Below are 24,931 nucleotides of genomic sequence, written 5' to 3'. Positions count from 1 at the left end.
GGTTCATGAACAGAGAGGCCTGTGAACAGAGCATTGAAGATAGAAAGACAGAGATAGAAAGTTGTTAAAAAGGCATACAGAATCCTGGTTTTATAAATATTGGTATGAAGTACAGAAACAAGGAAGTTGGGTGAACCATTGTACAACATTGGATGGAATTGGATTTGTTTATTGTCATGTGTACCGAGGTACAGTGAAAAGTATTTTTCTGCGAGCAGCTCAACAGACCATTAAGTACATGAGAAGAAAACAAAATAAAAGAAAATACATAATAGGGCAACACAAGGTACAAATGTAACTACATAACACCGGCATCGGGTGAAGCATACAGGGGTATAGTGTTAATCAGGTCAGTCCATAAGAGGGTCCTTTAGGAGTCTGGTGACAGCAGGGAAGAAGCTGTTTTTGAGTCTGTTCGTGCGTGTTCTCAGACTTTTGTATCTCCTGCCCGATGGAAGAAGTTGGAAGAGTGAATAAGCAGGGTGGGAGGGGTCTTTCATTATGCTGCCCGTTTTCCCCAGGCAGCGGTAGGTGTAGATGGAGTCAATGGATGGGAAGCAGGTTTGTGTGATGGACTGGGCTGTGTTCACGACTCTCTGAAGTTTCTTGCGGTCCTGGACCGAGCAGTTGCCATACCAGGCTGTGATGCAGCCCGATAGGATGCTTTCTATGGTGCATCTGTAAAAGTTGGAAAGAGTTCATGTGGACATGCCAAATTTCCTTAGTTTCCTGAGGAGGTATAGGCGCTGTTGTGCTTTCTTGGTGGTAACGTCGACGTGGGTGGACCAGGACAGATTTTTGGAGATGTGTACCCCTAGGAATTTGAAGCTGCTAACCCTCTCCACCTCGCCCCGTTGATGCTGACAGGGGGGTTTACACTACTTTGGATATTGTGTATAGTTCTGGGCACTGCACTTTAGGAAGGATCTGTAGGTTTTAGAGAGAGTACAGGAAAGATCAACAAGAATGGTTCCAGGGATGCGGAACTTCAGTTATGTGGATAAAGTGCAGAAGCTGTGGATTGTAAAGGGTTAACAAGCATGTGCAAAAGGGGCTATATCACAGTGATGTCATTCACTGAGAGAAGATGTCTGGGTAGCAGCTCAGAAGACAGCTCCAGCTATATGTTAGTCTTATTGAACCTTTGTGAATAGCCAACATGTAAATAAATGTTTTTGGGAGAAAGACCATTGCTTCCAGTGAGATAACGTCTCGAATAAGAGGCTAACGAATCCCAAAGCAAACCCATGACAACATTTTCTCCTTCGAGATTCGATAGAGCTGTTCAAAATTATGTGAGAAAGACTGTTCCTATTGGCAGATACCATCTCAGTTTAACAGCTCATCAACAGCCACCTCCCAACCTGAAGGAGGACACCAGTCATCAGTCAGACTTGACCCACTGGGGCCAAGCACACACAGAAGCTCATGTCAGGAAAGAGTTAGGGCGGGATTCTCCGGCCTCCCAGCCGCGTATTTCCTGACAATGGGATGGGGCACGTCATTCACTGGCGGTGGGATTCTCTGCTCCCACCGCTGTCAATGGGAATTCCCACTGAAACCACCCCATGCTGCCGGGAAACCCAAAGGGGGGTGCGCTTCCCGGCGGGACCTGAGAATCCTGGGGTCAGCGAGCGGCTGGAGAATTCCAGCCAATGCCTTTGAAACAAATCAGATGCTAAGAAGTCCTGACAGGGTGGACGTGGAGAGGATGTTTCTAGGATTGGGGGTCACTGTATAAAAATAAGGGGTCTCATCCGTTTAAAACGGAGATGAGGCAAAAACATTTCTCAGTGGGACATGAGTGTTTGGAACTCTCTTCCTGAAAAGGCAGTAGAAGCAGAATCATTGAGTATTTTTAAGGCAAAGATGGGTGGGGGGATGCAGATTTGTGGTTCCGATTACATCAGCTTATTAAATAGCAGAACAGGCTGCAGGGCCTGATAGGCGTCCATGTTCTCAAAAGTGGGGGGAGGGGTAAAAGTTGGCAGAGAACAGGAAATTATTCAGCCAATTGGAAGTGAATGAGACTGGCAAGTGATTTAAAGAGAATTAAAAAAAAAAAATTATATAGTGCCTTTCAGATCTTGGGGACAGCCCAAAGTTCTTCAAGGCCAACTAAGAACTTTTGAAGTCCAGTTACTGTTATGCTGTAGAAATGTAATCCTTTTAAATTCTCTTTGTCTTTCAAGCATATATTAATCTGACTAGGCAGTACAATGCCTACAATATCGTTTGCTGGGTACAGAAATATTTCTGCAGCTCATGCCATTTTGAAACATTCATCACAAGCAACACTCAACATGAATGCCTGAAAGAAAAAGGACCTTCTGGTGATGGAAGTTTCATTTCAGCAAGAGAGTACAGAACACATCAGTAACCATGTCAGTGCCTCACTGAGACTTCAGATGCGCTTCCACTAGCTGTCGCACATGGACTGCTGTCACTGCCCGGGAGAAAAGATCTACTTTCAGCGGTCATATTCTCTTCCTGAACCAATGGCTTGGACAGTTGCTTGGCATCCACCTCTGAAAAGCTGTCATTCAGTAAGACTTTATTTCCATGGATCATTAATTGACACATCTAGATGATTTAATTTGGAGGTCCATCTAGTGAGGATGAAAACAACCCTGACATCTGCTCTATGCTTGCTTCCTGAAGTGTTACAAATACACAGCAAGTTAAAGCTTCAAGCCTGCTGATTATCAACCTGAATTCTCTCCTTGCCTCGCTGTATGGTCCCAGCATTGTCACTTTGGGTCACGTCCCTGTGTCATTACTTTTTCAGCTGGTTACAGGGCACAGAATGCATGCACTCTTCAGCAATAGTTTTCAAACACGCGACATTGCTCTGTTGTCCCAAAATAGAATCTGAGGTGGCAATAGTTAGCCATTAAATATGATGATTGGCAATTGGTCGCTCCTCTCCATGCCACGCACATTGGCCTCTCACATCATGGCCAACAACAATGGCTGCCTTGTCATAATTCAGGCTTGAAAAGTGAACTCTTTGCCAATGCGTTTGAATTATTTGTGAAATCCAAAACTCCAATCTTTTTTTAAAATTTTAGTGGAAAATGTTTTTCCAATTAAGGGAATTAATTGGACTAAATTAAAGGGCAATTTAGCATGGCCAATCCACCTAGCCTGCACATCTTTGGGTTGTGGGGGCGAAACCCACGCAAACACGGGGAGAATGTGCAAACTCCACACGGACAGTGACCCAGGGCCGGGATCGAACCTGGGACCTCGGCGCCGTGAGGCAACAGGGCCAACCCACTGCGCCACCGTGATGCCCTGAAAACTCCAATCTTGAGTGCAAGGGCAGGGTATGGTTGGTGGATGCCCGGTGAGGTACGGTGGAGGGCAAGATCTTTCCCTGCTGCCTTTGACATTTATTTCTCGGTTCGTGTTTGATGCCAATGCAAGTTCTCTCGTGGTTTATCTGGGCAGGATTATGGAGCATGGGGCGGGATTATAGTCCAGGGGCGTCATTCTCCGACCCCCCGCCGGGTCGGAGAATGGACGTTGGCCGCCGTGAATCCCGCCCCCGCCGAAGTCTCCGGTACCGGAGATTGGGCGGGGGCGGGAATCGGGGCGTGCCGGTTGGCGGGACCTCCCGCTCAATTCTCCGGCCCGGATGGGCCGAAGTCCCGCCCAGAAATTGCCTGTCCTGCTGGCGTAAATCAAAGCTGGTGGGCGCGATTCTCCACCCCCACGCCGAAGTGGCCCCGGTCGCGACCGATTCAGGCCCTGACAATGGGCCAGTATCGGGGCTGCATCATCTACCCGCGCGAGGCCTTGTCGCCCGTGTAAAAGCGGCGCCAATAAGATAACCGCGCATGCGTGGTTGCCGTCCTGTCCACATCCACCCCGCAAGAAGATGGGGGACGGATCTTGCGGGGCGGCGGAAGGAAGGAGGTCCTTCAGAGAGGACGGCCTGACGATCGGTGGGCACCGATCGCGGGCCACCCCACATTTAAGGTACCCCCCGGTGCAGGATCCCCCCTCGCCCCCCCACAGGCCGCCCCCCCCAGCGTTCACGCACCGCCCACGACTGTAGAGACCAGGTGTGGACGGCGCTGGGGGGAACCCGCCGTTTTGGCCTGGCCGCTCGGCCCATCCGGGCCTCAGAATCGCGGGGGTGCCGGAGAATCGCCATTTTGGGTATCTTCGGCGATTCTTCGGCCTGCGGCCCGCGAAACTCGACCGGCCTGTTCCCGCCGCTTGGGAGAATCGAGGGAGGGCGTCGGGCCGGCGTCCCCGGAGATTTCGGCGGCCCAGGCGATTCTCCCAACCGGCGTGGGGGAGGAGAATCGCGCCCAGTATTTACCGGCGGGACCAGGCGGCGTGGGCGGGCTCCGGGGTCCTGGGGGGGGCGCGGGGCGATCTGGCCCCGGGGGGTGCCCCCACGGTGGCCTGGCCCACGATCGGGGCCCACCGATCCGCGGGCGGGCCTGTGCCGTGGGGGCACTCTTTCCCTTCCGCCTCCGCCACGGCCTCCACCATGGCGGAGGCGGAAGAGACTCTCCCCACTGCGCATGCGCGGGAAACTGTTGGCCGCCGCTGACGCTCCCGCGCATGCGCCGCATTTCCGCGCCAGCTGGCGGGGCAACAAACGCCATTTCCACCAGCTGGCAGGGCGGAAATCCCTCCGGCGTCGGCCTAGCCGCTCAATGTTGGGGCTCGGCCCCCAAAGATGCGGAGCATTCCGCACCTTTGGGCCGGCGCGATGCCCGTCTGATTGGCGCCGTTTTTGGCACCAGTCGGCGGACATCGCGCCGTTGGGGGAGAATTTCGCCCCAGAAAGCAGGAAGTGTGATTTCTTTGACTCTCTTTGGGTTGTAACTCCTGCCAGTGTGAAACCTCTTTGTATAAAATTTAGGGAAGGGACAGAATAAATTGGGCATTTAATGTAATATTAACTGTTATCGAAATGTTGATCTATTATAATGTAATTGCATGTGACCCTAATCTAGATTAGTGTTCCAGCTTCCCCTCCACGCTCTTCCCTCCAACTGCAACATTTGCCTCACACCTCCTTAGCTGCAGCCTTTCCCAGAGCCATCCGCAACCGACATACAGCCCAGACCTCTGGGAGGTGGGGGAAGGGCGGGGGGGGGGGGGGGGGGGGGGGGCGCGGGGACAGTCATTTTTGTGTCTGTGTGTAGGATTGAATAGTCTGAAATTGATAACAGCTCTGGATCCGTGTTACATAGTCCCACCGGCCTGACGTGTGACTGGATTTCTGCAGGTGTGTGGACCAATGTGCATGTGCAGCCGTGTATCGGCTGCCATCTTGCCTGGACATGTTGCATTGACAGGATATACGGTATTATTTTTCGGGAGTTTAATTTTATTTTCCTTCTGTAGGACTAGCTTTCCTCCACACTTCATAAAGAGTGACAAGGTCCTTGGACCGCCTCCAGTACATCAGGCTTATTATCTATGCCCACTGACCCCTGGGACAACTAAAGAACCCATCTCCTTTGAATTAACAGACATCATCATTTCAAAATAGCAATCCTCTAACACCATTAGGAGTTCCGTCTCTAGGCTGTTCTTTTTCTTCACTCTAATCATTTTCTGAAACTCTGAACTGACCTTACACTCAAAGCACTTGGTCTCAAGATTTTCAGGCATGTTTTCAGAGACAATAGGTTGACCCCGACAGACAGTAACACAGTTTCTTTTCTCACATTTCTGCCGGGTTTCAATTGGCAGCCGGCACCTCTGTCATTTAATTATTTTTCAGCATAAGTGACACAAGCTGATGTGACTAAGTAGCGCATTATTGCCTGATTTGGTTGCATTTACTGGAGTGGCGCCCAATCTGATAATGCCTCAGCTTTTAAATTCTCATTCTTATGTTCAAATTCCTCCATGGCTTCTGCCCACCCGAGCTCTGTAACTTCCTCCAGCCCTATGGACCTTGAAAAACCCTGGGCGAGATTCTCCACTCCCGCGCCGGTTGGGAGAATCACCTGGGCCGCCAACATTTCCTGGGACGCCGGTCCGATGCCCTCCCGCGATTCTCCCAAGCGGCGGGAACGGCCCCGTCGGGTTCCGCGGGCCGCAGGCTGGAGAATCGCCGGAGACACCCAAAATGGCGATTCTCCGGCACCCCCGCTATTCTCAGGCCCGGATGGGCTGAGCGGCCAGGCCAAAACGGCGGGTTCCCCCCGGCGCCGTCCACCCTGGTCACTGCCGTCGGGAACAGCGCGGGAACGCTGGGGGGGGGGGGGGGGGGCGGCCTGCGGGTGGGGGAGGGGGGATCCTGCACCGGGGGGTACCTCAAATGTGGCATGGCCGCGATCGGTGCCCACCGGCGGGTTGGCGCCGGCCAGCCCGCGCATGCGCGGGTGACGTCAGTTATGCGGCGCCGGCCACGTCATCTATGCGGCGACGCCTTTATGCAGCGACAAGGCCTGGCACGTGTAGATGACGCGGCCCCGATCCTAGCCCATTGTCGGGGGCCTGAATCGGTCGGGATCGGGGCCGTTTTGCGCCGTCGTGAACCTCGACGGCGTGGGCACTTCGGCGCGGGTGTTGAGAATCCCGCCCCACTGTGCTCCTCCTATTCTAACCTGTTCTGTATCCGTTTCCCCAGCGTTGATTGTGGTGCCTTCACCGGCCTTGACTCCAAACTCCGGAAAGCCCCCCCCCCCCCCCCCTCCGGTGGGGGAGGGGGGCTCCCATGTGGCCTGGCCCGCGATCGGGACCCACCGATCGGTGGGCCGGCCTCTTGGCTGTGGGCCTCCTTTCCTACGCACCAGCCCCTGTAGCCCTGCGCCATTTGCGTCGGGGCCGGCGCGTTGAAGGAGGCCACTGCGCATGCGCGCATTGGCGGCGGCGCCACTGCGCATGTCCTCATTGGTGCCGGCGCAACCGCGCATGCGCGGATCCCGTGCCGCACAGTTCGTGCCGGGATCTGCAGCTGGAGCGGCGCAAACTGCTCCAGTGCCGTGCTAGCCCCCTATAGGGGCCAGAATTAGACGTGGGAGCGGCCAATTCACGCAGTCATAAAACACGACGGCGTTTACGACAGCTGCGGGATTAGAGAATCCTACCCATCAGAAGCCTGATGTTTACTGCCTGATGCCTGTCATTGGTGAGCAGATAGTGGAGCAGTATCAGCAAGGAGCTGCTCTTTCTGCTTTTGAACCTTTGGGCCAGCTATGTGGGCTGAATTGTCCTATTCCAGTCCTGTATGCTCTTTGTTGACATGTCCTGTATCACTCTCCTTGTGGGGTCTGTCAAGGCAAGTCGCTCCCCAGAATCTTCACAACAATCACAGTAATACCAAAATGAGCACAAATGTCCTTTGAAGGTTCGAAGCAGGAGAAACAATCAATTCTTCACAGTTTTATGATCTGGGAATATTTCAAAATGTTTGACATTGTTGAAAGGTTTTTCTTTTACCTTTGGTGATTCTGTGAGCACATCTTTGGAATGACGGGCACAGGCTGAACTGGAGCAGTGGACAAACGCAACATGGGGACACTGTTAATTTAAACAGAGGGTTCTTTGAATATCATCACCAAAGGTAAAAGTGATTAACTGAAGAAATTGACAGAGTGAACACTGAGCTTAATGCTAGTACCACCAAGACGCAGAGCAAAACAACCCCTCTCTGAACTGAGCCTATTGTGAGAACGTACTGCCTCTTTCTCTCACAATGAGGTGTTAAAGTGTTCTCTTCAAGCAGTCATGCTGTATTCAGAATGGAAACAACATTGCAAGTACACTGAAGTTGCTCAGTGACCTTTGAACAAAGGAGAAAGAACAAAACAGGACAGGAACAGTCCCTTTGGCCCTCCAAGCCTGTACTGGTCATGATACCAACCTTGCCCAAAACCCTCAGCATTTCCTAGTGCCGTATCCCTCTACACCCATCCTATCCATATATTTGTCAAGATGCCTTTTGAACAGCGTTAATGTATCTGCTTCCACAACCTCCCCTGGCAACGCGTTCCAGGCACATATCACCCTCTGTGTAAAAAACCTGCCTTGCATGTCTCCTCTAAACTTTTCCGCACAGCCCTTTTGCCTGTGCCACCTGGTGACTGATCTCTCCATCCTGGGAAAGAGTGCCTGCCCATCCACTCTATCCATGCCCCATATAATCTTGTAGACCTCTATCAGGTTGTCCTCAACTTCCGTCTTTCTAATGGCCTACATCATTGACGTTCAAGAATATTTTAGCAATTAAACTAAAAGTTTAATTTGGCCAGTGACTGAGCAGCACTTTGGATAGTAATCACTTTGTAAAGTGACTGCACCCTATTATTCACTCCACTATCCCGTCAATCCATTGTCCAAATACTCCACTCTGTAGTTGCCCCATTGTCCAATTATTCCTCAGTCCAATCACCTCACTGTCCAATTATTCCATTGTCCAGTGACTCCACTGTCTCACGGCCCCAAGGTTGCACTACCCCACACACAAATGACCTCTTTAGTGTGCTTTTCCTCATCTCACTGCCCCACCATCTCTACATTGTGACCCCCAATGTCCTTTCACTCTACTCTCCCATGTGTCCTGTCACCCCATCACCTAATGTTGTCTAATCATTCCATATCCAGATGCCTAGCTGTCCTATCATGCAACTATGCCATCACTACCCAAGGGTGCCACTCTCTCGTGGCCACATTCTTGCATGGGCATTGCTTCATCCTCTTGGGAGATTGCTATTAACACTACGAAGATGTAAGGCAATGTTTTAAAAGTTCCCAGGTCATTGCCACACTGGGTGGAATTTAATGTCCTCCCCAAACTGAATCTGATAGTGGGGGTATTTAATCAGTGAGTAGGGGCCCTGTTTCCTAGCTTCTCTGGCCCAATTAAGTTTCCTGCCCATGCTGCCAATTAATGCCCTTGCCCATTAAGGGCCTTATACCACCACCAACCACCACTGGTATTCGCCCAGCGCGGGCAGAGGGACTCACCATGCAGGAAGTCTGAAGGTAAACCCTGTTGGGGGTACTTATCTTTTCCAGAGCGGAGGGGTGGACACTCAGTGCCTGCCCGAAGGACGAGGCATCAGGGAGAGAGGGGGCCCTAAGAGATGCCAAACCCCTCCACTGTGACCCCCTGATTGACTGAAGCTGTTGGTTGGGGGCAGAATTTCCGACCCCAGGGGATTTGATCCCTGGGAAGCCCACTGCTGCCCAATTAAGTGCCGAATTCGCAGTTAGGTCGTTGGGCCTTTCTGAAAAGAGATGTGGCAGGGCTCTCCAGCTGAAGGCTGGAGGCCGAGATTCCCATTGGCTCCATTAAATACCACCCTCTGGGACTTCCTGCGGTTGGGGTGATGTGCTGAGCGGTCGCTCGAAAAGCAGCTCTCCCTTGGGAACTTCAATTTAGCCCCTTTTAACCTGTAAATTAGATATTAAAATGTCAACCCCCCCTCACCCTAAACTAACAACCATCTGAGGGAATGCCCTCAAACCAGTCATGAAGCCGGAAAAATAGAAAGAGTAAAAGTCGGGAGAGGAAGATCCAGCCCTAAGAGGGAATAGAGCAGAGCAGAACATGGGTGAGATTGCTAATGCGAGTGAGATTGCCAACGCGAACGCTAGTCCACCCACCAATAGAGCAGTGGATAGAGCTTCTTTCAACAGAGCTCAAAAAACACAGGGACCTCATTGAGGAGGACTGCATGTTTGCTCTAAGATCGGTCATAGAAATTGCTTTGGCCCCCTTCAAAGAAACGCTGAAAGAACGGAGCAGAGTCTGGAGACCCAGGAGGCAATATTGTGAGACCCGAAGAAAGCGGCGGGAGAAAGCAGAGGTATACAGAAGCGAGATGGAAGGGGGAGGGGGAGAACTAAATGGGTTGAAAGCAGAGGGAGCTGCTCCCAGAGCGGGGAGCCACCACGCTGGTGAGAAAGCTGGTGTACGGAAGTAAGAGGAGGGGGGTCCGTGGTGCGGTTCCCAAAAGGGAGAGAGCACCTTTTAGAAGGGGGGGGGGTGCAAAACAATGAACTCGGAAGAAGGGGGGAGGCAAAGGGTAAAGGGGGGTAGGTAAGTTGAGAGCTGGCAACAGGGATATGGGATGAAAGAAGAGGGAATGGTAAGGTAGAGGGGCTTGGGGGGGGCGGATCGGGGATTAGGTAGGGGAAGGTAGAATACTGATAACATGTTGCACATGGGGACAGCTGGAACAAAGAAGAAAGCGTTGGCCATCTTGGCCCACAAACACAGGGAAATCCTGGCATGCAGGGCCATGTGGTAAGTATGGCTGAACCCACAAGGGTGGGGGTGGAGCAGAAATCCCCCATCAGAGTAGTCACCTGGAACGACAGGGGACTCAACAGCCCAGTGAAAAGATCCAGAGTCTTTGCCCATCTAAAAAGCTTGACAACCGACAGCCTTCCTCCAGGAGACAAACCTGAGGGAGAGGGACCGACTGCAGGTAAGAAAGAGCTAGATAATTCAAATCTACCAAGCGTGCTTTGGTACGAGGTGAGGGGGTAGCCATTCTGCTTCATAAACAGATGACGTTTACACTGATGAATACAGTGATGGACCCTGGGAGGTGGATGAAATGTAATGGTCAGGTGTACCGGAAGGGGCTCGGTGTTTCTTGTGAATATATATGCCCCTAACTAGGGACGAGGTAGACGGCATCAAAAAAATCATGGCAGAAATCCCCAACTAAACTACCACTAACGCATCATGGGGGAGACTTCAACTGTATACAGGACCCAAGGATAAACAAATCCAGCCCCAAATTAGGGAAACAATCAGTGGTGGCAAACAAAGGAATTGAAATTTATGGAGCAGATGGACAGGGGTGTGGCCCCGTGGAGGTTCAACCACCCAAGGGAGAAGGAGTTCTTCTTCTTCTCCCAAGTTCACAAAATATACTCCCATATCGACTTCTATGTAGTGGGTAAATTGGTGTTTCTAGGGCGAGGAGAAGCAGAGTCCTCCGCAATAGTAATCTCCGACCACGCACCACAGTAGGTGGATGTGAGGTTGGAGACGGGCTGGGCCCAACAGCCCCCCATGGAGGCTGGACACAGCCCTCTTCGCTGACCAGGCGTTCTGTGAGAAAATGTCACCAGCCATCGATGGGTACGTGTCCTGCATCAGAATGGGGAGGTCTCGCCCGTCACAATCTGGGAGGCACTGAAAGTGGTGATAAGGGGGGGAAATTATAGCATACAGGACACTCAGGGACAGGAAGGAGAGGGCAGATAGGAAATGGCTGATCAACTCCATATTGGAGGTAGATCGGTGATACTCCATGGCCCTTACTACTGGCGGAGAGGAAAAAACTACAATTGGAATTTGACCTGCTCTCCACCGGGAAAGCAGTGCACTATATCCACCAGACACGGGCCCTGGGATCTTTAATGAACATGGAGACAAGGTCAGCTGCCTGCTGGCTCACCAGCTGAGAAAAGAGTCAGCCACGAGGGAGATAGCACAGGTAAAGGATTGGAATGGGAAGCTTGCCATAGCGGCAGGTAAGGTCAATGAGGCCTTTGTGACCCTTTTACCGGGAGCTGTCCACCTCCCTTGTCACCAGTGGAAAGAGGTGGAGTGCTGATGCCTCGTGTGTTTTATAGTTGGAAGCCCCCCTCTGGTGTTCTGTCTGGTGATTGGTTGTGTTCTATCCTGTATGTTGATTGGCTAACCTGGGTGTCTGTCACTGCCTGTTTTTAACCTCATGATGTGCATGGGGGCATATTATGACAGGGCGGAGACACCAGAAGTGATCAACTCTTTAGATGCAGAGGAGGCCTTCTACAGAGTCGAATGAACGTATCGCATAGAGGCACTGGAACGGTTTGGCTTTGGGCCAGAGTTCACCTCATGGGTGAAACTACTGCACAGCGCTCCAACGGTGAGCGTACGGACAAATACCTCCAGCTCTGAATATGTCCAGCCGCACAGAGGCACGAGCAGGGATGCCCATTATCCCGCTGACTTTTGCCCTGGCAATTGAGCCGCTGGCTCTCGCCCTCACATGAGCGAAGGGGTGGAGAAGCATCCAGAGGGGAGTCAGGAAGCATAGAGTCTCAATCTATGTGGATGACCTCTCTGTCTCGAACCCCCTAGCCAGCATGGGAGGAATAGTGGAAGTCTTAAGGGAGTTTGGAGGCTTCTCAAGTCACAAACTCAACGTGAGCAAGAGTGAAATCTGCCCCGTGAACCTGCAGGGTGGAATCAGAGCTGGAGAAGTTGCCATTCAAGCTGGCCCAAACCAAATTCCGGTATCTGGGGATCTAAAAGCCCACAACTGGACACGATGCACAAGTGGAACCTATCGACTCTGGTGGAGGCAGGGAGAGTGCAGACAATCAAGATGAACATGTTGCTTAGATTCCTCTTCCTGTTCAGATCCCTTCGATTTTCATCCCCAAGGCCTTCTTCAGCAAAGTAGACAAATTAATCATGACGCTTGTGTGGGCGGGGGAAGAACCCGAGAATCCACAAGAGCGTCGTACAAAGAAGGAGTAATATGGTGGGCCTGGCCCATCTGAACCTCCTATTCAACACTGGACAGCTAACGCAGAAAGAGTATGGGGGTGAATCGATGAACTGGGAGTGGAATGGGTAAGATGGGAGGAGAACTCCTGCATGGGAACATCCCTCTGAGCATTGGCCATGGCCCCATATCCATTTCCCCCAGCCAAGTACTCAGAAAGCCCAGTGGTAATGGCCATGCTGAGGCCATGGAATCAACTCGATAGGCCAAAGGGCCTCTTCTGCAGTGTAGTATTTTGTGAACTCAGACACTTCAATCTGGTTGCAATGTCCACCATGGCCTCCATCTGAAAAAACCATAGATTCACCCCGTAACCTTTAAAAGGTGGAGACAGGACGAAGGAGCACTGATGGTAGGGGACCTATACGTAGACAGCAGAGTAGCATCCCTGGGGAAACTAACGGACAAGCTACCGCTCCAGAAAGGAAACATCTCTGGTATATGCAAATAAGGAACTTCCTCCACAAAGAAGACCACTACGTTCCCCCGGCTACCAGGACACTCCCGACTGAGGTAGACTCCTAACCTCAGGCGAACTAGGGGACGGTAACTGTGCTGACATGTACGATGACTGCTAGAGGAGGTACAGTCAGCGTTAGATGACAAAAGTGGGAGGAAGAGCTAGGCATAGAGATAGGGGAAGGATTCTGGATTGCATAGGGCAACACCACCTCCTCATGTACAGGGCTGAGCCTAACGCAGCTAAAGGTAGCGCACTTGACTAGAACACGCATGAGCATGTTCTTCCCGGAAGTGGAGGACAAACGTGAAGGATGCCAGGGAGACCTGGGCAATCACATCCACGTATTCTGGTCCCGTCCCAGACCTGTTGGGTACTGGACCACCTTTTTCGAGGCTATGTCCAAAGTTGTGGGGGTGAGGGTAGAGCCGTGCCCACTAGTGGAAGTCTTCAGGGTATCGGAACAGCCAGAACTCTTTACGGGGAGAGGGGTGGACGCACTAGCCTTTGCCTCCCTGATTGCCCGCTGGAGACCCCTGCTCGGCTGGAGATTAGCACCACCACTCAAGGCCGCGACTGGCCGTCCGACTTAGCAGAATTCCTTAAATTGGAAAAAATAAAATTCACTATCTGAGGATTGGAGGAAGGCTTCCACAACACATGGAGGCAAATTACCAGCTTGTTCAAAGACCTGTTTGTGACCAGCAAACAATAAGGTGGGGAGGCTGGGAGGGAAGGACTGAAACAGATAATGGAAGAAGAGAAGGGGGGGGAGGAGGATATGGGAAGGGGAAGTGGGAAACACCAACAAGAATACAGGATAAGCAGGGCAGAGGAGCCAGAGGGGACCAATGGCAAGGAAGCACATGTGTGCGACTACAACAATACCACCAAGATACATCCAGGTAGCACCAAACACGCCCCTGGTATATAATTAATACAGTACATTTGTGGTAGCCGATCACTGGGGGGCACAAAGTTAGGGGCACCATATCTGTATAAATGTTACCTTTGTATGCACGCCTGTTTATTTTTCTTTCATATTCCCATTTTGTAGATTTCTCTTTATTTTTGTGTGATATTCCTTGCAATGTTGTTATAAATAAACACAAATCAATAAAAATATTTTTATAAAGCACCCCCTGTTTGGAAGCCCCCTAAATGTGCAAGTCAAATTGGAGCTTGTCAACCTAACACCATGATACACAATATTGAATTGGGTTGGATTACTACCAGAGGTATACCACACATTTTCTGTCACTGAAGCAAAGATAACTTGAGTTGATGAAAATTGTGTATTTTGGGGGCGATGAAAAGACTATTTAATGTATTTAAAGAGTATTGACAACTCACATTTGGCAATCGACAGTGTGCTAAAAGCTCATCCAGGGTGAATGAGCTCAGTAGTTGTATACCAATTTTCAATTTGTGAACGTCCCAGTGTGTTTTCCAGGTCTTCGGCTTTAATCAGTTCTACACCAGCATAAAACATGCTTCAACATTCATTTCATTGTGACACCATGCTGGGCAGAAGTAATTGCCTGAAGCGAAACTACCAGTCCATTCATTTGGATTTTGGATATCTATTTAAACTACCCTGTCAAACAATATATTGTTGGTTCATTTTATTGAAGAACTGTTAGGCCAGTGTAGCATCAACGTAATACAAATCTCATTTGCTGACCTCTTTTCCTTTACTGTGCCATCAGGTTTTCCTTCCAACATCCTTGTCGAAGGGATGCAGACCTGAACATTATTGGTGGACAAATGGGTTTGACCCCCACCCCAAGATGAACTTCCAATCACATATTCTCTCCATCACAAAGATTCTTTACTTCTTCATCCATAACATTGCCCGACTACACCCCAGCCTCAGCTCACATGCTGCGGAAACCCTCATCCATTACTTACTTCCAGACTTGATTATTCCAGTGCTCTGGACTGCCTCCTGTCTTTCACCCTCCATAAACTCAACCTTGTCCGACGCTCTGCTGGCTGCATCCTAAATTATACCAAGACCCATTCACCCATCATTTCTGATTGTGCTGACCTGCATTGGCTTCAGTTGAGCATTACCACCATTTCAGTTTTCTTCCTTGTTTTCAAATCCCTCCATGGCCTCTTTTATTTCTATCTCTGTGACCTCCTTAAAGTCTACATTCCTCCAAGATATCTGTGCTCTTCCAATCCTGGCCTCCTGAGCATCAGCTGTCGTTGTTATACATTACTGGACCAGTCTGTCCAATATCCCTTCATAGTATTGTACTTTTCATCCCAATAGACTTTTTGTATTATCATACATTTCCTTGCAATAACTTGTGGGCGGAGTTTTATGGGACCTCTCCTTTCACTGGTGGGATTTTCTCGTCTAGCTGAAGTTAATGGACTTTTGAATGGCTCGCTGCATTTTACAGCCCCACCCCCGATACGGCGGGGTTATAAGATTCTGCCAATGTATATTATCATTTCTTTTCCTTCAAATATCTTGTATAGGTTGTAGAATTATAGAGCGCAGAAGGTGGCCTGTCGAAAAAACTATCCAATTAATCCCACTTCACCACTTGTTTTCCTGTAGTCCTGCATATTTTTCCTTCCTTTCCATCTCCACTGCATTTTTGAAAGTTACGATTGAACGTGCTTCTCCTGCATTTGCAGGCTGTGCCTTCCAGATCGTAAGTTGCGAAACAAAATGTCCTCATTGGTTCCTTGGGATCTTTGTCAATGATCATAATCCTCTATCACCTGGATACTGATCTTCCTGCTCAGTGGAAACAGTTTGCCCTTGTCCATCTGTCAGACCATGACAGCAGATCCCCTGGTACAAGTAGCTACAATTCTGTCAAAACCCCCCATAAATCATTCCTTAAGCTTCTCTGCTCGGAGGAGAATCACCCAGTTTTCTTAGCTTTTTCACATTACTGAATTCTCTCATCCCTGGTAATATTCTGGTGTATCTCTTCTGAACTCTCCCCAGTGCCTTGCCATCCTTCCTGAAGTGGGGGGCACAGAATTAGACACTATGGGCCCGATTTTAAATCTGTGCAAGTGATGGGATTTGAGGGAGTTAAAATCTTGCCCAATATTTCAGTTGAGGTCCAAGCAATGTCTATAAAGGTTTACTATGACCTCCCTTGGTTTGGGCGGCATGGTAGCACAGTGGTTAGCATTGTTGCTTCACGGCGCCATGGTTCCAGGTTCGATTCCCGGCTTGGGTCACTGTCTGTGCGGAGTCTGCATGTTCTCCTCGGGTTTCCTCCGGGTGCTCCGGTTTCCTCCCACAAGTCCCGAAAGACGTGCTTGTTAGGTGAATTGGACATTCTGAATTCTCCCTCTATGTACCCGAACAGGCGCCGGAATGTGGTGACTAGGGGATTTTCACAGTAACTTCATTGCAGTGTTAATGTAAACCTACTTGTGGCACTCATAATGATTGTTATTATTTTGTACTCTATGCTTCTAAGTCAAGGATCCGGAATGATTTTTTTAACAAACAGAGTTCTCAACTTGTCTGCCATCTTGAAAGATTTCTGTTGATGAAAATTATAGGACTTCTCCTATGAATACCCTCCCTATTTTCTCACAAACTTTTCTCAAATCTTTCCCCTCATGGGCCCATGCAATGGGATGGAGAATGATTATACAAGATACAAAAAGGTCAAAAAGGATGTTATCATGCCTTTTATTTAAAAAAATTCTTTAGTATACCAGCACAAATGCCCTATTTTGTGAAATCCGTGTTGTTGATTGTAGAAATGGGCACTTCAAATCTACTGGGATTCTCTTTTCCTGCAGGCAGTGCAGCCCATGGGTTTCCCGGCGGTGTGGGGTGGCTTCAACGGGAAATTCCATTGACAAGCGGTGGGATGAGAGAATACCGCCGCCAGTGAATGGCACGTTGCCGAGAGATACGTAGCTGGGAATCCAACTTCTCATGTCTCACCAAACACTTCCAAATCCAGTACTGCACCGGTTTGATGTAAAGGTCCTTCTACACTGTTCCATCAAACACTCCCAGGGTAGGTACAATGTGGTTTAGATACTGTATTGAGCTACACGGCACTCTACAGTACTGGACAGCACTTCATAGTATTATATCATGTTGTACTGCACTGCATTGTACTGCCCTGTACTATATTGCACTCTGCTGTATAACATTGCCTAAGACTATGCAGCACATTCAGTACTATTCAGTCCTGTTGACATCAATACACTGTTTATATTTCATTCCATCAAATGATTATGCATACAAATAAGGAAACAATGATTTAAGAAAATAAAATTTTCGGTTCCAAATTATTTTCAATCCATTTATCTTCAGAACCAGTTGAATTAAAAATGCTTTATGAGGACCGTGAATTACAATTACCCCAGCAGTACACATTTTTTGGATATTCCTTACTATTTTGATAACTACACTTCCTCCCCGTTCCAGAGATTCTCCCCTCCCTTTCACCCCTACCCCTGTGCCCTGCACCATTTCAGCGCTAGAGCAGGAGGTCAGGGGTTTCTCCTTTAGAAACTTCCAGCAAACCTCGACAGCAGCTGTTCAGAGCTCTGTGAGATGACCGACCGCCTAAATAATGTTTGCTTCATTGAAATTTGCTTTGACTCCACTCAGCACCTTACGTGGCAGGTCGACAGGCATGGTTGGGAAGCTCATGGTGTGGGACAGCCCACGTTCTGTGGGACAGTTCCCAGTGCAATGGGCTCATCTATAGTTCCTACAAGTAATAAAGAAAGAGTATCTCTTACTGATTCTGAATGGTTTCTTCGAACACCTCTTATTGACTTGAGTTTATCTGGTACAGGATGTTCAATACTTACTCCTGACATGGGAGTGTAGGCGGGAGGAGGGCTGTGTCCTGTCTGGCTCTGGTGGGAAGAATGGAATGATGATTATATGAGTGGCTACAAGAATGGCACAATGGATTCAATGAATGAAAACGAACATCAAAGAAAAAAAAATGCAATGTCTCTGCAAAGTGGAACAAAGGTTATGAAATTCAATGCACTCACTAAGTTAATGAAATGAACAAATGGTCTTTCAGTTACACCAGCTAAGTTGCTCTGTAGGGGATTGCTGTCAACACCCATTTTAGCTGTTTCGAATCTGAAATTTACCAAACTTCATGTTCAACTAATATATGATTGTGAACCAATTCCTTACAGATTTTTCTTCCCAACTTTCTGCCTCCACTTCTTGTGGTGTGGTGTGGCAAGCACCCATCCTCATGACCCTGACCAATCTTCAGCCATGAATACAGCCAGTGAAGGCAAGGCAAATTCTGTCAATTTCCAACATATACAGACAAATGTGACCACACAGGCAGAGGCACAGTCACACACACACAAATACACACACAATCAAGCATGTATGCATACACTGGGAACTGCATTCACAAACATGCACGCTCATGTGTCATTGATGGTCACAAGCACGCACACACTGATCAACTGTAATACTTTCAAAAGCACCAGCTGAAAGTAGCAAATTCAAGGAGGCCTCAAGTACTAACCTTAGATGGGTTCTCCCCAGTCTGTTTAATCCTGTGGTGCTCTATCTATTGCATTCAACCTCTCAGATATGGGGCAGTTCCTCATTCACATATCTATTTTGTCAATCATAAGAGTTTATGGCAAGGCCTGGTATGAGTTGGTTCCCAACCACATTTACAATCAGTCCGACATGGCTTATGTCACTAATGAAGCTTTTCCCATCAATACAGATTATTTTCCCCCTTGCCATTACGAATGATCACTATTTTTATGCCATTTGCCTCACTTCCTCCTCCTACTCCATGAATATGTTGTTGGGAGTTGGCACCTCCTGTGCCTCCTCAAAGTGGCCACTCTTACTATCTGTGAAAGTGTGTTTTTTTAAGGGTAATTTAGCGTGGCCAATCCACCTACCTGCACATCTTTTGGGTTGTGGGGCGAAACCCATGCAAACACGGGGAGAATGTACAAACTCCACATGGACAGTGATCCAGAACCAGAATCGAACCTGGGATCTTGGCGCCGTGAGGCAGCAGTGCTAACCACTGCACCACTGTGCTGCCCTTCTGTTAAAGTGCTTATTCAATCACTGGATCTTCACAGCTGAGTCTAAGATCCACGCATATGCACTTTCACCAGAGATTATTGTTAGACAGTAATCGAGGAACTCTTGCTGATATTTGTTTTATTGTGATCAACTGTAACACACTGCTGCTTCCCTGGATGAGATCAGTTTACTGAACACAGATCAGGGGCGAAATTCTCCGGTATCGGCGCGATGTCCGCCGACTGGCGCCCAAAATGGCGCAAATCAGTCGGGCATCGCGCCGCCCCAAAGGTGCGGAATGCTCCGCATCTTTGGGGGCCGAGCCGCAACATTAAGGGGCGAGGCCGGCGCCGGACGAATTTCCGCCCCGCCAGCTGGCGGAAAAGGCCTTTGGTGTCCCGCCAGCTGGCGCGGAAATGACATCTCCGGGCGGCGCATGCGCGGGAGCGTTAGCGGACGCTGACGGCATTCCCGCGCATGCGCATTGGGGGGAGTCTCTTCCACCTCCGCCATGGTGGAGACCGTGGTGAAGGCGGAAGGGAAAGAGTGCCCCCACGGCACAGGCCCGCCCGCGGATCGGTGGGCCCCGATCGCGGGCCAGGCCACCGTGGGGGCACCCCCCGGGGCCAGATCGCCCCGCGCCCCCCCCAGGACCCCCGGAGCCCGCCTGCGCCGCCTTGCCCCGCCGGTAAGGTAGGTGGTTTAATCTACGCCGGCGGGACAGGCATTTTAGCGGCGGGACTTCGGCCCATCCGGCCGAAGAATCGCGGGGGAGGGGCCCGCCAACTGGCGCGATTCCCGCCCCCGCCGAATATCCGGTGGTGGAGAATTCGGCAACCGGTGGGGGCGAGATTCACGCCAGCCCCCGGCGATTCTCCGACCCGGCGGGAGGTCAGAGAATCTCGCCCCTGGAATCCAACCAACCAGTTTTCTGATCTGTTCGACTCAGCTACTCACTGGAAAAAACTGGCTGTGCCATCAAAGGACCAACATCAGGATATTTAGATGATATGTGCAGCAGAAGTAATTTCAATGCGTTGTGTAAATAAAATATGAAATAAATCCAAATTGTGTACATCAGCTTTTCTTTTTTGGATATTTTTTTAATGGACTTTTCCTAAGGCAGTCATGTCATCTCTCTATTCCAGGCTGGATTCCATCTTTAGCACACAGCACAGTTCTGAGGTTATGGAGACAGTGGGCTGGGTTCTCCGGTCCTCCAGCCGCGTGTTTCTCAGTGGCATGCTGTTCGCTGGTGGCGAGATTCTATCCTCCCTCCGCTTGTCAATGGGATTTCCCATTGAAGCCACCCCAAGCTGCCGGTAAACCTGTGGGTGGGGTGTGCTGAGAATTCGGGCCAGTAACTCAATGAACAGAAACTTAAAGGTGTTTCAACCACTTATGCATTTAAATCTGTTGGCAACGGCCAATGATGTGATTTGACAAAGCATCAAACATCATGGTGGGGACGGCAGTGTAGTGGTACTGTCACTGGTCTAATAATCCAGAGGCCCAGCTCATGCTCCGGGGACATGGTCGAAACTCCATTAATAAATCTGGAGGTGAAAGCTAGCCTCAGTCATTGCGACCATGAAAACTATCATTGTTTGTTGTAAAGAAAATCCACCAGGAAAGGAAATCTGTATCCTTACCTGGTCTGGCCTATATGTGACTCCAGCTCCGAAGCAATGTGGTTGACTCTTTAAGTGCCCACTCATTTCAAGGGCAATTAGGGATGGCTAACAAATGCTGGCCTTGTTATCGGTGCCCACACACCAATAAATCTTCAGCTACATGGATAGATTTGACAAGTTGGGGCTGTTCTCCTTAGGGAAGGGAAGGTTGAGAAGAGATTTGATAGAGGAGTTCAAAGCCGTGAGCTGCCAAGTAGATAGGGAGAGACTCCTCCCATTGGCAGAAGGTCGAGAACCAGAGGACATCAATTTAAGGTGCTTTTCTATGCAGCAAATGGTTAGAATCTGCAATGCACTGACTGAAAGCGTGCATGAGGCAGGTTCAACTTTGGCTTTCTGAAGTGAATTTTACAATTATCAGAACAGAAACAAGCTGCAAGGTTACAGGCAGCAGGACTAGCTGAATAGCTCTTACGCAGAGTTTGCACAGATACGACAGGCCGGATGGCCTCCTTCTGTCCTGTAGCCATTCCATGATTTTACATTGTTACTTTTTTGTGAATTCATCGTGACTGAGATGGGTTGGGAGAGGAATGGGGGATGTGTGTGGTGACAGATTGCTGTTTTCTTTGTATACGTGGCTGGAATGGCATGAAGACCAAGGAATGCCAGCAGCACGGTTCAATTCCCGTACCAGCCTCCCCGAACAGGCGCCGGTATGTGGCGACTAGGGGCTTTTCACAGTAACTTCACTGAAGCCTACTTGTGACAATAAGCGATTCTCATTTCATTTTTCATGATGATATGGACTGGTATGGTAAAGACTGAAATGATATGGATAAAAGTATACACTGGCATCATGCCATTGATAGTAGAGACTGGCATGGTGTGAGTAATCATGCAGATTGTATATTGTCATACTCAGAAGACATGAAAGAAAATATCTATGTGGACAGAGTCACAGAATCTGACAGTGCAGAAAAGGCCCTTCAGCTTACCGTGTCTGCCCCAGTCAGAAAACCCCACCTATTACCGACCATGCTCCACAGTACATGGACGTGAGGTTGGAGACGGGCCGTGCCCAACGCGCTCCCTCCCCCCTCCCCCCGCCACAATGGAGGTTGGACACAGCCTTGCTTGCCGACAAGGCTTTTTGCGAAAAAATATCACACATCATAGATGCGTATATTACCAACAACCGAAATGGGGAGGTCTCACCCTCCACGAATTGGGTGGTGCTGAAGGCTGTGATCAGGGGTGAAATTATTGCCTACAAAGCACGAAGAGACGGAAGAGAGGGTGGCTAGGCAACGGCAAGTCGATTCCATACTGGAAGTAAACCGCCGATACTCCGAGGCCCTGACCGTAGAGCTCCTGGTGGAAAGGAAAAAGCTACAAATTAACTTTGACCTGCCCTCTATGAGGAAAGCAACGCACCAACTCCGCCAGGCATAGGGGGCGGGATCCTCCACTCCCACGCCGAAGTGGCCGCGCCGTCGTGAACGCCGTGAGGTTCACGACGGCGCGGAACGGCCCCGGTCCCGACCGATTCAGGCCCTGACAATGGGCCAGTATCGGGGCCGCGTCACCTACACGCGCCAGGCCTTGTCGCCCACGTAAAAGTGGCGCCGCATAGATGACGCGGCCGGCGCCACATAATGGACGTCATCCGCTCATGCGTGGGTTGGCAGGCGCCAACCCGCGTATGCGTGGGTGCCGTCCTCTCTAAGTCCGTCCTGCAAGAAGATGGGGGACGGATCTTGCGGGGCCGCGGAAGGAAGGAGGTCCTCCTTCAGAGAGGACGGCCCGACGATCGGTGGGCACCGATCGCGGGCCACCCCACATTCCAGGTTAAGCCCGGTGCAGGATCTTCCCTTGCCCCCCCACAGGCCGCCCCCCCAGCGTTCACGCACCGCCCACGACTGCAGTGACCAAGTGTGGACGGCGCCGGGGGGATCCCGCCGTTTTGGCCGGGCCACTCGGCCCATCCGGGCCTCAGAATAGCGGGGGTGCCGGAGAATCGCCATTTTGGGTGTCTCCGGTGATTCTCCGGCCTGCAAAACTCAACCGGGCCGTTCCTGCCGCTTGGGAGAATCGCGGGAGGACGTCGGACCGGCGGCCCCGGAAATTGTGGCGGCCCAGGCGATTCTCCCAACCGGCGTGGAAGTGGAGAATCGCGCCCAGGGAACCCTGTATGAACACGGAGACAAAGCCAGCCTCCTGCTGGCTCACCAGCTGAGAAAGCAGGCAGCCACAAGGGAAATAGCACAGATTAGAGACAGCAGAAACAAACTAATAGCCGAGCCAGAAAAGTACGACACATTCGAGGTCCTCTACCGGGGGCTGTGCACCTCCAAGCCCCTCCAAGGCGACTCGAGGATGAAGCAGTTCCTCGATGGACTGGACATTCCAGTCGCAGGGAAGAGCAGGAAGCGGGGATTGGAAGCACCATTAGAACTGTGAGAAGTCATGGAGAATATTAATTCCATGGAGGCGGGGAAGACGTCGGGACCAGACGGATTCCCAGCGAACTAGCTCCATGCAAGCAGAGAAGGCGTCGGGACCTGATGGATTCCGGGTTGACTTCTAGAAAGAATTTGCGATGGCACTGGCCCCACACCTTTGGGAAATGCTCACGGACTCTCTGGTGCTGCCTCCGCTAGAACAAGGCTGAATCTGACTGGTACCCAAGAAGGAAAAAGACCCAACAGAATGCAGGTCCTACAGACGCATTTCGCTGGTCAATGTAGATGCAAAAGTACTGGTCAAAATCCTAGCCAGGCAACTGGAGCACTGCATACCAGAGGTGGTTGCAGAAGACCAGATGGGCTTTATTATGGGTAGACAGCTAACGTCGAACATGAGGCTCCTGCTGAACGTGATAATGACTCCAATGAGAGGAAACGTGAGGTGACCATCCCCCTGGACACAGAAAGGGTTTCAACAGAATCAAATGGAAGTACCTCATAAGGCACTGGAGCAGTTCAGGCATGGAGCGGGGATCACCGCCTGGGTGAAACTCCTGCACAGCGTTCCCATGGTGAGCGTGGGGACAAAACACCAGCAGCTCTAAGTACTTCCAACTGCACAGAGACACAAGGCAGGATGCCCGCTGCCCCCGCTGCTGTTCGGCCTGGCAATCGAGCCACGAGTGATCGCCCTCAGAGTGGCAAAGAATTGGAAGGGGATCCGGAGGGGAGACAGAGAGCGCAGAGTCTTGCTCTATGCAGATGATCTGTTCCTCTACGTCGCAGATCCACAAAGCAGCACGGAGGGAATTATGGCGCACATGAATGAGTTTGAAGCCTTCACGGGCTATAAACTCAACCTCAGCAAAAGTGAAATCTTCCTGTGAGGCTGCAAGGAAGAGGGGTAGAGCTGGAGGGACTTTTAAACAAATTCTGCTACCTGGGGATTCAAATTGTCCACGACTGGACACAGATTCACAAATGGAATCTGACCAGTTTCTGGTCAATTCCTCCTTCACTTGTGCAAGGCTAAGCCTAATGCAGCTTACAGTGGTCCATAGAACACACCTAACCAGAACCTGAATGAGCAGGTTCTTCCCGGAGGTGGAGGACATATCCGAATGGTCCTAGTGAGGCCAGGCCAACCACACCCAACTGTTCTGGGCATATCCCAGACTGATCGGGTTCTGGACAGCCTTCTTTGAGGCGATGTCCAAGGTTGTGGGGATGAGGGTAGAGCCATGCCCGAAAGTGGCAGTCTTCGGGGTATCAGAACAGCTAGAACTCTTTATGGGGAGGAGGGCCGATCCCCCAGCCTTTGCTTCCTTAATCGGCCGCCGAAGAATCCTGCTAGGTTGGCGATCGGTAGCACCACCCAAAGCTGCAGACTGGCTGGCTGACCTGTCCAAATGGAGAAAATCAAACTGACCATCTGGAGGTCGGAAGAGGGCTTCTACAAGATGTGGAGGCCATTCACCAACCTGTTCCAGGACCTGTTTGTAGCCAGCAGCCAAAAGGGCAGGGGGAGGGTGGGCCCCACAGAGGGATCAGAGACACCACCAAAAAGGGGGAGGGAAGGAGGGAACAAGGAGGCACAGAACTGAACCGCACCCTACTTCTTGCTATCTGGTGTGTGTTCTTTGTTCGCTGGTTCATCAATCCTGCTGGGGTAGCGTAGTGATACAAATGTTACATCGTGCCAAGTTGTTCTTATTTAGTTCTTATTTACAAATGTTCGGTCTGGAGTGGGTGGTGCCCCCAATGCCCTTCTTGAATGCTCCCCACTGTTGTGCCACAAATTTACCTAAAAGTGTGCGCTTCCA

The 24,931-nt window shown here is 50.4% G+C and overlaps 1 protein-coding gene across 4 annotated transcripts in view; it reads right to left on the bottom strand.

Moving 5' to 3' along the window:
- The window catches only part of LOC140395504 (receptor tyrosine-protein kinase erbB-4-like), a 1,530,197-nt gene that overhangs the window by 26,074 nt on the left and 1,479,192 nt on the right, over positions 1-24,931 (bottom strand). For 2 of the 4 annotated variants that reach the window (XM_072483352.1, XM_072483359.1), the window contains 2 exons: positions 17,788-17,835; positions 7,423-7,503 (listed from right to left, as the gene is read on the bottom strand). The exons of 1 other annotated variant lie outside the window; for it this stretch is intronic. In XM_072483352.1, the coding sequence (XP_072339453.1) occupies positions 7,423-7,503; positions 17,788-17,835 (129 nt within the window). The remainder of the gene's footprint in view (positions 1-7,422; positions 7,504-17,787; positions 17,836-24,931) is intronic. One more of the 4 variants, XM_072483369.1, reaches the window with a different exon arrangement.

The sequence above is a fragment of the Scyliorhinus torazame genome, chromosome 2 (assembly GCF_047496885.1).
Source record: "Scyliorhinus torazame isolate Kashiwa2021f chromosome 2, sScyTor2.1, whole genome shotgun sequence".
NCBI classification, from domain to species: Eukaryota; Metazoa; Chordata; class Chondrichthyes; order Carcharhiniformes; family Scyliorhinidae; genus Scyliorhinus; species Scyliorhinus torazame.
Note: the sequence above shows the minus strand (reverse complement) of the source record. Positions and strands in the feature narration are given on the sequence as shown.